Source organism: Bubalus bubalis, chromosome 1 (genome assembly GCF_019923935.1).
Source record: "Bubalus bubalis isolate 160015118507 breed Murrah chromosome 1, NDDB_SH_1, whole genome shotgun sequence".
Lineage (NCBI taxonomy): Eukaryota > Metazoa > Chordata > Mammalia > Artiodactyla > Bovidae > Bubalus > Bubalus bubalis.
Window position 1 is genome coordinate 98,655,739 of NC_059157.1, and position 16,520 is coordinate 98,672,258.

Below are 16,520 nucleotides of genomic sequence, written 5' to 3' on the forward strand. Positions count from 1 at the left end.
CAATAATATATTATAATAGTAAAATTAACTAGCTTTTCTTTGGTTCTGACTTGCCTTTCTAAAAACCAACTAGCTTTTAAAGGCATAAGTCATATTTTCTGTTCATCTTAGTTGTTTTTAAAAAATCTATTGTCTTGAGATTTCCCAAATGGTCTAGTGGTTAAAAATCCACCTTCCAGCAGAGATGACGCAGGCTTGATCCTTCTGGGAACTAAGACCTCACACACTGCCTGTGTACAACTGCTGAGCCTGCATGCTCTAGAGCGTGTGCCCTGCAACCAGAGAAGCCTGTGCGCAACTAAAGAAAAGCCCACATACTACAACGACACAGTGCAGTAAAAACAAAGCAAAACAAAAAAAAGAGTAGAAACCCAGTGAATGCTGAAAATATATAATCAGTTTCTTAATCCAAAACACTTTTTAAAAAAAATCATTATGGGTAATACACAGTATTTACTGGAGATCACTGAGAGAGCCAAGGCAAATGGCTGAGACAAAATGTTCATTATCCTATTTAAAAAGCAGAATAGTAAAGAAAATAACCACTTAGCAACTATCAGAGTAACAACTGATTGAAGTGAGACTCATCAGTGTATTTTCTGGGGGGCAGTACTGGGTCTTCATCGCTGTGTGGGTTTTTCTTCTAGTTGAAGCAGGTAGGGACAAGTTCATTGTAGTGCCCGAGCTTCTCACTGCAGTGCCTTCTCTTGTTGCAAAGCATGGGCTCTAGGGCATGTGCGCTTTAGTGGTTGCAGCACATGGGCTCAGTAGTTGCAGCTCCCAGGCTATAGAGCCCAGGCTCAACAGTTGTGGTGCACATGCTTTAACTGCTCTGTGACATGTGGGATTTCCCTGGATTAAGGATTGAACCCATGTCTCCTGCAGGTGCATTCTTATTTCTGAGCCACCAGGGAATCCCAATGGATACTAAAACTAGTAGATGAAAGTTAGAAGAAACAGGTATTTGCAGTGTCTTCCCAAAAGTTACTTAATAAACTATTTCCAGAGGGAAAACTAGTAATGCTACATTGAAGATATTATCTTGTGTATATTACCATGTGCAGAGAGGTAAATATATTATGATGTTGAAAGCCAGGGTATGTATACATACTTGATTAAAGCAAAAAAATACAACATTGTTTGGGGGTCAATAATGTACATATATGTGTCAACTAAAATGAGGATAAAAGAATCCATACAGTTGCAAGGTTTCTACATTTTATATTAAGTAGTACAACATTAACTTCAAGCAGACTTTGAGAGTTAAGGACTTATTTGTCAAAATAGGTAGAAAAAAAAAAGCAAGACCCAACTATATACTGTCTACAAGTCATTCATTTTATATATAAAAAGGCTATATTAATATCAAGACAGAGATCACCAAAGACAGTGATACATTTCTTAATGCTAAAAGGGTCAAATTATTCAGGAAGATAAAACACTCAATAGCAAAGTTTTGACTGTTTTTGTATATAAAATTTTATCAGAACAGAGCCACACACATTTATTTACATACTGTGGATGGCTGCTTTCATGTTGCAGTTGGAGATTTTAGTGGTTTTAAGAGACCAGGCTGCACGTCTCAGAAAGTCTAAAATATACTACCTGCCCTGTTACAGAAAATGTTTGCTGATTTCTGCAAAGGAATTAAGTCATAAACAGGACATGTGTTTTATCTAACAGGAGGCAAGTCAAAAGTAAAGTGGTAAATATAATTCATAACTAATAATATTTGAAAAGAGGAAAAGAAAAAAATAAAAGTAAAATAAGGTTATGTATTTTAGGGGATATACCTTGATTAGAGGTAACAAAAATATAAGAATAAGCCTCAAGCAGAAGTTGAAATTCAGTTATATTTTCATTTAATGAACAGTCCTAGCTCAAGACAGAACCTCAATATATTTTTAACACAGACAACTAGTTTTTGCAACACACAATAAATGAAACTAAAAGGATACCAATCTGACAACATTTCTGTAAAACAGAGCATTAGGTTTTAATGACTTATTTTTTGCCCTGACATTAAATGGGTGACAGTTTAGTATAAACGCCAATCAGGCAAATTTTAAGAAAACTCTATTTGTTCAAGTAACAAATGTAAATGGTTACAAGGAATTGTGTTAATGTATACTTGAATTGAAACTTCATAGCAAAATTCTTAAAGAATATGAACAACTCCAATATGATATATTTATTTACTTACTTGTATTCTCCATCAGAAAATGAACATACACACATAGGAATCATTTGTAAAACTCTGACTAGAGATTCAAATTTGCTTAAAATAAATTAATATTATTAATTTTTTTACAAAAGAAGAACATATACACACATAAACACACACACTTGGTTTTTGATTGAGGTGTATACAGAATCAAAAAGCAAAAAAAAAAAAAAAAAAAAGTATCCAATATACTAAGGTTAAGACAAACAATAGGAATATGAAAGATGCTACAAGAGACAGAAAGACTAGGGAAAAAACAGAAATGAAGATGGATGACAATTAGTACTCACCGTTAAATCTGAAATATGGGTTTTTTTTCTTTAGAGAGAAGAGATTAACAGATTAAAACTACTGTATTAAAAAAAAGGCTGAAAAATACATGCAGTCTCTGCCTACACAGGTTTTTAAGAATAGGCAAATTGAGTGGCTTAAATAAACGCATACTTGCAAGAACAGACTAGATCTGAACTGTGCAGTTGGATGGAAATTAAAGTTACAATCAATTAAAATTAAATAAAATTAAGAATTCAATTCTTCCACTGCACTAGACACATTTTAAGTGCTCATTAACCACACGTGGCTCAAGGCTACGGTACTGTATAGTGCAGACAAAGAACATTTCCATCATCACAAAAAATTCTACTGGGTAGCACTGGGCTAGGCTCGTATCTTGAATAGAATATGCCCCTTAAGGAGTGTGTAGCAATTTAAAATGTAATATATGACACGATGCTTTTTGAAAAATTTTCAGAACTATACAAAATGCATACAAATATATGAAACTTATTAGTTTGATATTGTTTAGTGTAACTAGTGAATTACAAAAAATGTATTTTCTAAATATAAATTCAGATATACAATGGTTAAAAAACAGAAGTAAATCTAAGTTTACCTAAGTCAAATAGAGATACAAATAGTGAGGAATACACTAAATAAAATCAATGGTTGTAATAGCATAGCAATAAAATCAACCAAAATACAAATATACAAATTCTTCTTAAAGACTACTTAAAACATTCAATTCAAAATAAAGTACTAAAAAATTCCCTTGTATAAAAGAAATACATGAATGAGGATAAAGTTATACTTTAAAATTAAATGGCCTAATGTAAAACTATTTCAATAAAAGATGATATATTAAATGAAATTTACTTCAGAATTAACAAATAATGTGGCAAAGGTAGAATCCAAGTTATCTGTATGTTAATAAGAAATTCATAACTGACTGAAAATGATACTGGTGGGCGAACATGTAACATTTTAAAGAATAAAACTAAAGGTATCCATAAATAATTCTTTAAGTTACTACAGGTTTTTATGTGACAATATAGTCAATACAACAGCTATTTTTTAATATTTATACATTATTTCTACAAATATTCACTGTATTTTAAAAAAAATTTAGAACTAACACCATGTATCTTACTACATTTTAAATGCAGTAATAAAGTTATTTTAAATTCACTGAATGGGGGTGAAGGGAGACTCAGATGAAGGTGATCAAAGGGTACACATTTCCAGCATTAGCTAAGTAAGTACTGAAGATGTAACATACAGCATGATAAAGAGAATTTACAGTGCTTTCTTTGACTTACATATTAAAGTTAAGAGAGTAAATCCTAAGAGTTCTCTTCACAAGGAAAAACAACTTTTCTATTTCTTTAATGTTGTTTTTATATAAGACAATGGATGTCCACTAAACCTATTATGGTCATCAGTTCATAAGGCAAATTATTATGTTGCATATCTTAAATTTATACAGTGCTATGTGTCAACTATATTTCAATAAAAGGAGAAAGAAAAGTTCACTGATGCCTGATTTTAAAAACCTAATCACAAATGAGAATAAACAAGCAGAAGACAGTGGAAAGCAACTAAGGAAAAGGGAAAAAAAAAAAAAAACTTTAGAAAAAATAATGAAGGTTAAGAAGAATATTCTGAAGAACTAAAGTAAGTTTTAAGCAGTAAAATATAGAAACAGGAAGTAAAAATTTAAGACCAAATAAAAACACGTGTCAGATCAGGTTCTTTACTAATAATTAGATAATAATTTGCTCTTTTGGAGTCACAGATTAGCTTTCCTCCCCAACCCTGCCAGTAGATAAACACATAGTGTCTATATACTGAGATTCACAGTTTCTGGATTTATTTTCCCACCACTTAGACTGTGGATCATTGCTATCATATGAGAATGTTTGTTTAACTCCTCTTGCTGAAGTTTTACCAGGGACTCTTTCTCTTCCAAACGACCTTCTAACTGAGCCTTTTGAACTTCCAGGGAGGAAGCCTGAAAAAAGGGGGTGGTAGAGAGAAATTGAAGAAAATAACTTAGCATGTTTTCTCTTCACAGAAACCTGCTTTAAGATGTCCTTATGTTTTATTAGTAAGACAACCATATCAAGGCACATTAATGTAATACGCTTTACTTAACAATTATATGGTAAGTTTAACATCTGTAACTGTTAAACAATAATAAACAAATTGGGAAGACATGATTCAATTTGTCTTTTTAAGCCTGGACTTCTGCAGAAAATACTACATATTTACTATTTAGAATTACTATTAAGATAAACATATTAAAGCTAAATTGTATGCCTCTCCTGTCACTTATATTCTGTAGTTGTTCAGTCTTTTTAATCTTGGTCTGTTCTCATCTTCCTTGAAGTAGACGGTCCAGAAAGCATTATTCATAACTACCACACTCAGTGAAATTGTTAGTCGCTCAGTTGTGTGTGACTCCATGGACTGTAGCCTGCCAGGCTCCTTTGTCCATGGGATTTTCCAGGCAAGAATACTGGAGTGGGTAGCCATTCCCTTCTCCAGGGGATCCTCCCGATCCAGGGATTGAACCTGTGTCTCCTACATTGCAGGCAGATTCTTTCCTGTCTGAGCCACCTAAATAGCCCACACTCAAGCAATCATGATAATGTAGAAAGAGCAATGAACTTAGAATATATGCCTACTATTTCACATAGCTATGTGACAACCTTGAGCAAGTAACTTAAGACTCAGTTTCATTTGTAGGATGAAAATATTGATAAATACTTATATATTAGTATATTTATTAAAGTGAGAAAGATTAAGAAAAATATTTCAGAGTCCTTTGTAAATTATGAAATTTTACATATATACAAACTTCTATTATTATCACCAGCCTTGTAAGCAAAGAGATGCGGTTATATACATATATACAGGTAGCTATCTGTACATGACATTATGAACTGAGAATCTCTTTCTGTATTCTTTACCCTCTTGAAAGCAGCAAGTGCTGGAACACAGTATACATTTAATCAATGTGTAACAATTTTAGAAAATACAAGTTTTCACACTGTGAGAGTCCTCATAACAAACAACCGTCCAATCAATTTGAGCTTCTGGTATCTTCTAAGCAAAATTACTGAAGAAACAGAACACTAATTTATACAGATTTACCTTTTTTCACAAAATAAGATTTTATCATTTCATTGCAAATGAGAATGCAATAGATTCTTACCTTAATGCTCAATTCTTTTCTTATCTGATCTGTTCTATTTAATTCTTTTCTAAGGACACCAATGGTTTCCTCTTTGTCTTCTTTTTCTCTTTGTAAGACTTTAATCTTTTCTTCCTGTACTTTTATTTTTTGTTCTAGGTCTTAAAGCAAATAGTCAGCTTTATACTTAAAGGTCTTAAACAGTCAGCTTTATACACAAAGGTCCTATACTGACATTACCCTGAAAAGGTTTAGAAGCTATTATGTTATAAAAGACAATTAAAAAGAAAAAAGAAACATCTTGCTACACATAAGTTATATAGCATTTGATGAATTAAAAAAAAAAAAAATATCACAAAACTTCTCCTATGCCAGGATTCTACGGTGGTGGTTTAGTCGCTAAGTTGTGTCCAACTCTTGCGACCCCACAGTAGCCTGCCAGGCTTCTCTGGTCCATGAGATTCTCCAGGCAATACTGGAGTGGGTTTTCATTTCCTTCTTTATGGGATCTTCCCAACCCAGGAAGCGAACCCAGGTCTCCTGCGTTGCAGGCAGGTTCTTTACCAACTGAGCTACAAGGGAAGCCCAGGATTCTATAGAAAAGGCTAAATTGTCCATGTCTTTCCCTCTTCCTCTGTTCTAAATACAACATATAGTAATGAGGGTAAGGATAATCCTTATAGAGTTTAAGGGTTAGAAAAGAAAGGGTAAGAGAAAATTATGAGCAATTATATAGGTAGATTTCTGTGCTTTAAGGCAAGTGAATCAGAACAAAAACATTTTTGTAGATCACTTTAGAGTTACTACCATTGAGAAGCTAGCAACTATAAGTTACCTAGCACTGCCACCTGCTGTTATTTTCTTTAAAAAAATTTTTATTTTAAAAAAGGCAATCATTTCCTATAACTCCTGATTTCAGAAAAAATGTATTGCTTTATTAGTCTAACTAAACTGCTTTGTGGCAAGAAAAGGAGAATTTTTAAGATATGATTTAAGGATTTAAAAAAATGAGAGAAGTAGAAAATGCAACAGCAAACTAAAAACCACTCATGCTTTGATTTTCTTCCAACATAAGATTTATTAAAATATAGATAATTTATTAAACAAGTTACTTACTTGCTAGCTTACATTCTCTGTCTACTAGTTGGTTCTGTACTTCTTTTCTCTGTTCTTCTTTCTCTATCAATTGGGCAATAGTTCTGAAGTTATAAGACAATATAGAAGAAAACATCAGTGAACCATATAATTTCTTTTTCTCTCCAACAAGTATTTTAAGAAGAAATTTCTAAGACTAGTAATCACAAATTCTGCCAAATATGTACTTTATAAGTAATAATTCTATTAATTTTATATATAAAAAATAATGTTCTATATATAGGGAATCATTTTCTTTTTGAAAAATCCAAATAATTAAAATAAAAAAAACTGTAAATTTTACTTTTCATTTTGTTGCTTGAGTGACTCATTCAGCTTTTTCACAGTCTCAATTTGTTTACTTAGAGAATCACAAGTGACCTGTAAATCTTTGTTCTTCTTTTCAGCAGTTTCATTCCTGAAAAGACAAGGAGATACTTTTAGTAGAGGAAAACACAGAGAAAAAGAAACTGAGTGCCTTCTTTACTACCTCTTCTGACTAAATTGCATATACTGCAGAAGAGGAGGAATGCTATGTGAACAAGCAAGACATAAACAGTTAGGTTAACTGTAAAAGACAATAAAGATATGTTTTGGCTGACTGAAGAGGTAAAAAATTACTATGAAATGGAAACGTGGGACATTAACTTCATATTTATTGGTAAACAGCTTTATTTACAGAATGCTGCACTACAAAATTTGCTATTAATATAAAATACATGTCTTTTTCTTTATAGTCAAATCCAGAAACTGAAACAATTTCTCTTAAAGGATAAGGTATTAAAAACAAAAAAAATTAAACTTACACCTATCATCACTAGCCTGTTGGGCATAATACATGTTCAAGGAAAAACATCAAATTAATGAATTAAGTGGTTGAAGATTTTAAGTTTCTCTTGCCTCTTTATAGTTCTGCATCATATAGTCCTGTGCTTATTTTACCTGTAAGGTAAACATATAAAAAATCCTTTCCAAAGTGATACTTTGACACCCAACTATCTTAAGCATAAAATGTCCTTTCAGAGGATAAACAAAACGGTGCATTGGCCAAATGTGGCCAGCAGAAGTTTTATTTATCCCACAGAGAGTTTGTAAAATTCTGAAATTTGAATGCCTTGAGATATCCCTACCATTACAAATAAACTTTCCCAGCCAGCTTCATTTGTTATCCACCTGGCCCCTCAAGGCTGGAGTTTCACTTTCTGGCCCACCCCTCACTATCTGGAACATAAGCAAATCCTAGAAAGCCTATTTTCTCTTGGACCACTGCCTACTTTCTTTTACACCCTAACTGAACACTAATAGTCCACATTATCAGGGCTGCCTCAAACAATCAGACTTAAAGTTGCTGGGGGAGAATATCCTATTTAAAAATCACCATGTCCTCACAAATTTTGTAGATGCTATACATTTCCACCCTTCATTTTTATTGATGGGCAAATAAAATAAGGGCTTCCCAGGTGGCACAGTGGTAAAGAAACTGTGCTTTCTATGCAGGGGCACTGGTTCAATTCCTGGTCAGGGAACTAGATCCTGCATGCTGCACAGTGAGGCCAAAATAAAAAATAAAAAGAAACATTATCTTGCTAAAAAAAAAAAAAAAGAAAAAAGTTAAAAAAATAAAATAAGCACACGGACCCTGTAAAGTTAAATTTTTCTGTATCTCTATATTAATACCAGAGAAAGAAGGACATTTTTTCAAGTCTTAACCTATCTTAAAGTATATATAAAGAAAAACAAGAAACAAGTTAACCAGAGTGTAATTTTTGTTTGGCAGAAGTAAATAACTATTACTGATCTTCCTTATAATTTGTAAGTTAAAACTGGCTTAAAAGATAAAAAATGACAGGGGGGGAATAATCACTCTCAAACTTTGTTAGTGAGTGTATAAATTGGCATTGGCATAGCCTTTCTGAAGGTAAACTGGACAATCAATCAAAAATTTAAAAGCACATACCCTTTAAACCAGCAATTCACCTATAAGAATTTATCTTGCAGATACAGTCATACATATAAGTAAACTACACTCAAGGACTTTAAAGAGAAATACTGACTACAAATTCCAAGGTGAGTTAAACACTAACATCCAAATTTCTATGCTATTAGGCTGATGATATGACAACTGTTAATATTCAACCACTTTTGATCTGCAGAAATGGTCAATTCATATGGTTCAACCTAGTATGAATTGTGACAACTAAGGTCATTCAACAATTACTTATGCTGTGCCTAACCATGCATGAAGCACTGTTCCAGGCTCTAGAGATCTGTCAGGGAACAAAACAGGTAAAACTTGTCCTTGTGGCGCTAACATCCCAGATGACTGATGACTGAATAAATGAAACTGGAAAGAGACACTTATATTCTGTTTCCAAACTGTGCTACTGAATTTGAGTAAGCAATACTTCATTTCACTATGACATAAGTTCCTTGCTAACTACTTATATTAATAGTATTATTAGAACATATGAATGTTCAGAAAAGAACTTTAGGGACAGAGAAGAGAAATGCTGTGTGTTCATTCTAAATTCTAACTTTACACAGAAATTTTTACTTTATTAATTTACCTCTGAAGAAGTTCCATGTAGGATTTTGTCAGAACTTCGTGTTCTTCAGCCACAGACTCTAACTTCCTATTATGTTGAAAGAGATGCTCAATATCACTCTGGGCTCTTTCTGATTCAACCTGCTGTGACTTCAGCAACACAGCAAGCTCTTCATTTTTTCTTTCAACTTCTCTCAACATATTAGCAAGTGTCCGAGCCTAAAAGAAAATGGAATACTTTTATACTATCATTTATATAATATGCTCAGTTTCTATAATTTAAAAAAATTAATGAAATAAATCTGTTTATTGTCGATTATTAGGCCAGTCTAGAGTGACAGAGGAAAAATTTTCCTCTCGAACATCATCAAGGATGACAGTGGGGTCATATAATTTTCACACGGTGTGAGAAGTACTGTTAAAGAAGGCAGCACGGGGAGGAAGGGTCACCAAAAGTGTGGGCAACAGAAGACCAGAGAAAAGCTTCCTGGGAAATGGAGGAAGCTTTTAACAGATTTAATTTATGTAATAGATTTAATAATCTAAAGGATTATTAAAAGACAGAGGAGAGAGGAAAAGGTATTCCAGATACAGAAGAGCAAGTGCAAGGGCAGGAAACCATAGAAGTATGTCAAGTTTCAGAAACTGAAAAGCAATCTAATGTATTTATTTAACTGGAAAGAACGCAAAGAAGTGCAAGGAGATGGGGAGTGAGAAGTAGTTAAAATCCCTGTGCAGTAAGTTCTTAGGAATTTAAATTCTCTTCTGAGCTAAAAGGTGAGACACTGAAGGATATTCGGCAAAGGAGTAATAGGATCAGAGTACTGCCTCAGGTATGACTGTGAAGGAAGAGGAAAGAGGATGGGTAGATCCAAACACAGCCAGTGACGTATGTAGAGGGTGGATGAGACGAGGGCACTAGACTCAAGTAGGAAGACTAGAGACTCTGCTGTCATTCGTGTGAAAAAATAAAAAGGACCTGGCCTGTGACAAATAGCCATAATAACAGAGACAAGGCAAAAAGTATTATGTAGAAAGTAGAATCAACTGAACGTGATGAATGAATGACTATAGAAGGTAAACTGTGATTTCCAGATTTCTTGTTTGGAAAACTCTAAGAACAGTACAGGGAATACATAAGAAAGAATACATTTTTAAAAAAGGGAGGGTGATGAGTTCATTACTGGTTCTACTGAGTCTGAAGTATTTGCTGTGTATTTAAATGGAGCTACACAGAAGATACTTAGTGCTTAAGGAAAAGGATCTGGCTCAGCATACAAAATTTGGTGAATTAACATTCTGGTAATAAGTAGAAACCATGAATCACCTAAATAAAGGAAAAGGGCTTAGAACATAATCCCACTCAACATTTAAAAGGTGAGTAGATAAAAAAAGATTTAGGAAAAGAATATACATTAAGGTAGAAAAAAGATAACTGTGTAACCAAAATTAAAGGGGAGATAGTCTTAAGACAGGGGAAGTAGTTGTGCCAAATGCTAAGGATAACTTACTTCAATCAGAGTAATGAAGGTAAAACTAATATTTTGCACATGTTCTATTTATTTATTTTTCTACTAATCAGATGTCTTTATATTGTACACACCTCAGTCTCAGCTTGAGTTCTTTGACAGCGATACTGAGCAATCAGTCTATCAGCCTGTGCAAGGGCTAGAGCTTTTGCTTCTAAGAGATCCTGTAGCCTGCTTTCTTTGGACTGTAAGAAAACATACCATAAATCTTCATTTGCTGGAAAATATCTCTTAGGGTTTAATTGATACACATAATTAAAATATGGTTGTACTCACAGCTAATGTGGATAGTTTCATCTCATACACATCCATTATGTCAGATAGTCTCACATCATTAATCTGATCCTTTACCTGGTTTTAATAAAGTAAAAAAAAAAATCAGAAATCATTAGCACTCAATTAAAAAAAAAAAGAAAACATCTACCGAAACCAAATAATTGAAACTCAATAACAAAGGGAAAAAAAGGATGTCATATGAGGCAGGTCACAAACATTCCATTAACCTGACTATTGCAGAAGAATATCTTGGTGATCTGCTTGTGGGAATTTCAAGTATATTTAAACTGGGGGTGATGGGGGCAGGGGGGTAGGAAGGTAGGCTCGTATGGGAAGACTAAGGGAAAACTGATAGCTGTATTAAAACACTGGAATTTTATGACTGAGTTTTTCCTCTTTCCAAACTTTCCAGAATATTGCTACTTTTTATATTAAATAATGTTTCAATGATCAAATCTCTATCTAAAGTTGCTTAAGTAAATGTTATAAGATGAGTTGATATTTGGTAGGTATGTTGTGGCTCAGCTGGTAAAGAATCTGCCTGCAATGCAGGAGACCTGGGTTTGATCCCTAGGTTGGGAAGATACCCTGGAGAAGGGAAAAGCTATCCACTCCAGTATTCTGGCTTAGAGAATTCCATGGACAGTATAGTCTGTGGGGTCACAAAGAGTTGGACATGACTGAGTGACTTTCACTTTCACTTTAGTTGGTATGACCCGGCAGAATCCCACTTTTCATGGCTATTTATCACTCACCACAACTCCAGATTGAAGTTTCTCTATTAATTCCTCAATGTTCAATCCAGGAACTCTATCTTTCAAAAGTGGAGGAGTTAAACATTTTACTGATGTTGGAAAACTGTGATTTAATGACTGTAAAGGCACTCTTCTAGGCATATGTTCTGTTTCCTGTTGTCTATAGGCATTGTTTGCTGCTATACTTTCTCCAAGTCTGAGTGGGAATCAAAATGAAAAAGAGAAATAATTATATGAAAATAGAGCAAAAGGCAGAGTTAGTATAGAACTAGGGACTCATTTAGAATGGGTCTTTTGAGAATTAAGTCTTCAAATATTTCTGAAATAATCTTGGACTCTATGATGAGGCAGAATTTGGGGAAATACCCAAAATTTGCCAGAGGAAAACTTTTCTACTTGCAACCCTTTACAATGACAACTCCACCTCTGGTTTGGAGCCTCTAGAACTAGTTTGTGAGTATGGATTATTTGTAAAAATTAAAGTTATTGTTACTGGTAAGAACATCCTTCTAACCATGGGCAATAACACCTGGCCTTTAGTTTTCCTTCACCCTTCCCTGTTCTCACTCAATATTATTCTTACCAACCTGACCACCATTCTGCCCCTGCTTCTGAAAATATCATCTCAATGGTTGAAACTGATGAGTACAGTAGATAATTCTGTCTGGCCATTATCCTACCTTCTTTAACGACAGAATTTTTCTTTAGGAATCCTTCCCATTGGTAAATGACCCAGATCTAGTCAATGAAAGCAATACTCAGATTTAGTACTCGAACAGCTGGGAAGGAAAAGCTCTTTCTATGGAGAAACTAAATTGGTAGGATGTAAGCTTAGTACAGAAGCTACTGCATTAAACAGAGGTGTTGAGACAGGTATAGCATCTGAATAATAAATTTAATTACCTGAATGGATCTAGCTGTTTTCTAAATGAGTGTACATCTGGTCTTCTGATTTGTTGAAATCAAAAAATTTTTAATTGAAAGTTTTTTTTTTATTTGAAGAATTACTACTACAATGAAGTCTTCAATTCACTAATTTTCCAATTTGTCCATACTGAAGACTATTAAAGAAACGGGCAGGATATTCTAGTACCATAAGAGATATACTGCAAATGATTATAACTCACACTAATGCAGGAAAATCTGGCAGTGGAGAAGCTTCCAATAATATCCCCAATCCAGACTGCACTTGTTCTCTATTATCTGATGTTAAAGCAAAAGCCAAGGGAGTAATCAGGCGAGGATCCTATGCAAATCAGAAACCAGAAAACAAAAAGTCAGGTCTTTCAGAGTAAGGTAAATAAAGAGACCTAAATCATAAAAAATTCTAGGCAAATTCTGAAGTATTTCTATCTGAATGTTTATTAGTCTTTACCTAATGTTAGTTTAAAAAACTCTGGCAAAAGTTTTGAATGCTTTTACTGTGCCTAAGAAAATCATGTCTTAAATATTTTGATTTATTTAAAATATCATCTACAACTGATTGATATTTTGAGTTACTGTTTTCTTTTTCTAGCTATCATTTAAAAGAAAAACTGGCTAGAAGAAAAATGGTAAATCATTTCCAAATTAAAGTAAAAAAATAAAATTCAAACTTCATACAATATTTTAATTTAGTGAATGAAATAATTATACTTTAAAGTATAAGTCCTTCATATCAGTAAATACTTCCATTAGTACTTTAAGCCTCAATCTGTTGTGAAAAAATTTTTATTGACATAAAATCACTGTAACTCAATTTAAAATCTGAGTAAGTTGCTAACAGAAAAATATTACAATATAAATTCTTTATAATTATCAACATTTTAAAATGTTAAGTGTTTTATAGGTACTCAAATATAATCTAATGCCACAGAACCATAGGAGATGGCTTTTACCTCCAAAACCCTCATGGTAACCCTTCATATCTCGTCCATGAAGGGGGATCATTATTTCTACTTTGTAATCAAGAAAACGAGCTCACAGAGGTGAAGTAACTTGCTCAAGTCCGTACTAAGAAATGGTGGAGTCAAAATCCAAACCCCATCTTTTAAGCCCCGTGCTCTCTAAGTATACAAGTAGGTTCCAGTTTTAGCTTCTACCCTGTCTACACAGGCACTGGAGACATTGTGTTGTTATAGTAATTCACACATGTTTGTTAAGTATCTGTAATGAGCCAAATTTTGTGGCTATCAAGGAAAACATCTAAAACTCGTTTTTAGTTACTATGGTCAATAAAGTTGGTGAGTTAGCTATTTTCTGCACACCTATCAAATTATCACTCACAATCAAGTTCTTTTCTTCCAGATGTCTTCTTCCTGCCTTAATACTCTACCTCATCAACCTTAACAAAAAACAAACACTCCAAAATAAATACCACTCCCCTCTACCATAAAGCCAATAGAAACAAATGAAGAAACCAGAAATATGACACAAGAAAGGAAAAGGCTGTGGAAGCACGGTTATCATGAATATCCCATACTTCAGAATCAGAAGCACTTAGATTTAATCCTTGTGAAACTCTATATAAAATAACTGTAGTGAGAATATTGTTATATCAATTAACAATTTTCAAATTTTTTCCAATGGCCAGTTCTAAGAAACACATTAATCTTCTAAAGATTAAGAATATTAAAACAGAAACATATATTAGGAAACATTTATATATAAATCAACTTCAATATTTTAAGAGTTTAAACTCACCTGAAGGATTTTGTAGAAGCTTACTTCCATACCAGGAACCAACTGTTTAAGTTTGTTCATCAAATCAAGAGTTTTCAAAATCACATCAGCAGCAAGTTGGCTTTAAAAATAAGTCATATTTAACTTAGATAACTCAAAGATTGCTTACAGCTTATTTCTGTCCATAAATCTAAAGAAAATAAAAACCCAAAACCTTTGTTCTTAAACCTCAAGATTAACTACTGTTTGTCATGAGAAGTAAAAATATCAGAGACCAACATCCTTATAACCCAAGATCCAAAGAGAACTGGTATTAACAGTTTAAGTTTAGACAGTGTTTCTTTTTCTAATCTCAAATACCAACATGTTTCAACTTTTGATTGAAATTACTAGTAGTATTAGCAACAGGACTCATTTAATTCTTAGTTTTGTCACTAGAATATGAACAGTAGAGGGCTATTCTGCGTGTGGGGGCTGTCGTTTCAGTATGTCCAACTCTTTGTGACACTGTGACTGTAGCCCATGAGGCTCTTCTGTCCATGGGATTCTCCAGGCAAAAGTACTGGAGTGGGTTGCCATGACCTCCTCCAGGGGGATCTTCCAGACCCAGGGATTGAACCGGAATCTCTAACGTCTCCTGCACTGGCAGGCGGGTTCTTAATCACTAGCGCCACCTGGGAAGCCTAAGAGGGCAACCTTCAGCAATCTAGAGTATCTAACATTTACTGAACAAATTATACTAAGCTGTTTTTCACAGCCTTTTAATTGAAAAGGAGTACAAAAAAGTAAAAAGAGATCATTGTTATTCTTGAGGAGTACAATTACTGCTAATTATGACATTTATGAAAATTGGAACAAATTCTAGTGTTTAGCATTCAGTGGGTCCTCAACAAACACTTGTTAGATGAACTTAATTCATAGGGGAGGACAGAGATAAAATAATCTCATTACTATCAGTGAAAATCCACATTTAACTGTAAGCCTTAACATGCTAAAGAAGAGTTGTCTTTATTACTAGAAACTTTCAGCAGTGATTGGTTTCTTTGAAATAAAAATGATCTGTTTTTTTCATGCTTTGTCATTTCAAAATATAAAATTAAATAAATATAATTACTGAGTCAAAGTCAGGAAGGAACTCTAGGGAAAAAAAATGCACTGAAGCATAAAAGACTCGTAGATAATCACAATAAATTAAAACAAGACAAACAAATCTAAACAACAAAAAACAAATCACAGATAATAATATCTCTGTTCAGAAGCACGTGATCTATGACTTAAATAAATTAAAAAAATTTCATTATGAATATATTTTAATTTTCTTCTATATCTTGAGTTAATAGAACATACCCAAGGATGATCCTCTAAAATGAATGAGAATCACATCTTTTGATTTTTATTAAGTTTGGACTTACCATTTTGCCATTTGTATTTCATATACTCACCATAATTCAGAATCTGCTACCTTTGTTCCAAAGCCCATATCAATCTTGCCATATGTAAACTGTTGTTCTATCAGAGTGGTACACTTAATAGTAGTGAGAATTTTTGCAACATGCATTTTTAGAGTGTCATCTCCACACAGAGGTTAAATTTTGTTAAGAAAAACAAAAAATTCTCAAAAAAACCCTTATATTTGTATAGCACTTTACAGCATTTAGGATGATTTCAAACAAATTATTCTTGTCACTGCAATTTGGTGTAATTATTGCTATATTAGCTCAATGACAGATTAGGAATTTAGGAGCTCAGAGCCATTTAAATGACTGACAAGTGGCAAGAGATGGAACTGCCACCAAAGTTTCTGACTCAAAACAGAGAAAGGATCTTCTTTTCACTGGATGTTAGTTTTTTATTAACAGGTTTCACAATGGGTTAATAAATACTTATTGAAATAAAGGAAGTTATTTTCTCATTTGTTTTTTTC

The 16,520-nt window shown here is 33.3% G+C and overlaps 1 protein-coding gene across 5 annotated transcripts in view; it reads right to left on the reverse strand.

The window, feature by feature from the left end:
• Positions 1–1,839: 1,839 nt before the first annotated feature.
• Positions 1,840–16,520, reverse strand: part of CIP2A (cellular inhibitor of PP2A) — a 28,168-nt gene continuing 13,487 nt past the window's right edge. For 4 of the 5 annotated variants that reach the window (XM_044941605.2, XM_006075299.4, XM_006075301.4 and 1 more), the window contains 11 exons: positions 16,039–16,180; positions 14,618–14,717; positions 13,063–13,181; positions 11,936–12,131; positions 11,181–11,255; positions 10,979–11,089; positions 9,398–9,594; positions 7,135–7,248; positions 6,813–6,895; positions 5,718–5,857; positions 1,840–4,511 (listed from right to left, as the gene is read on the reverse strand). In XM_044941605.2, the coding sequence (XP_044797540.2) occupies positions 4,341–4,511; positions 5,718–5,857; positions 6,813–6,895; positions 7,135–7,248; positions 9,398–9,594; positions 10,979–11,089; positions 11,181–11,255; positions 11,936–12,131; positions 13,063–13,181; positions 14,618–14,717; positions 16,039–16,180 (1,448 nt within the window). In that variant the 3' untranslated portion in view covers positions 1,840–4,340. Of the gene's footprint in view, positions 4,512–5,717; positions 5,858–6,812; positions 6,896–7,134; positions 7,249–7,636; positions 7,773–9,397; positions 9,595–10,978; positions 11,090–11,180; positions 11,256–11,935; positions 12,132–13,062; positions 13,182–14,617; positions 14,718–16,038; positions 16,181–16,520 lie in introns of those variants that run through there. The other variant, XR_006550546.2, reaches the window with a different exon arrangement.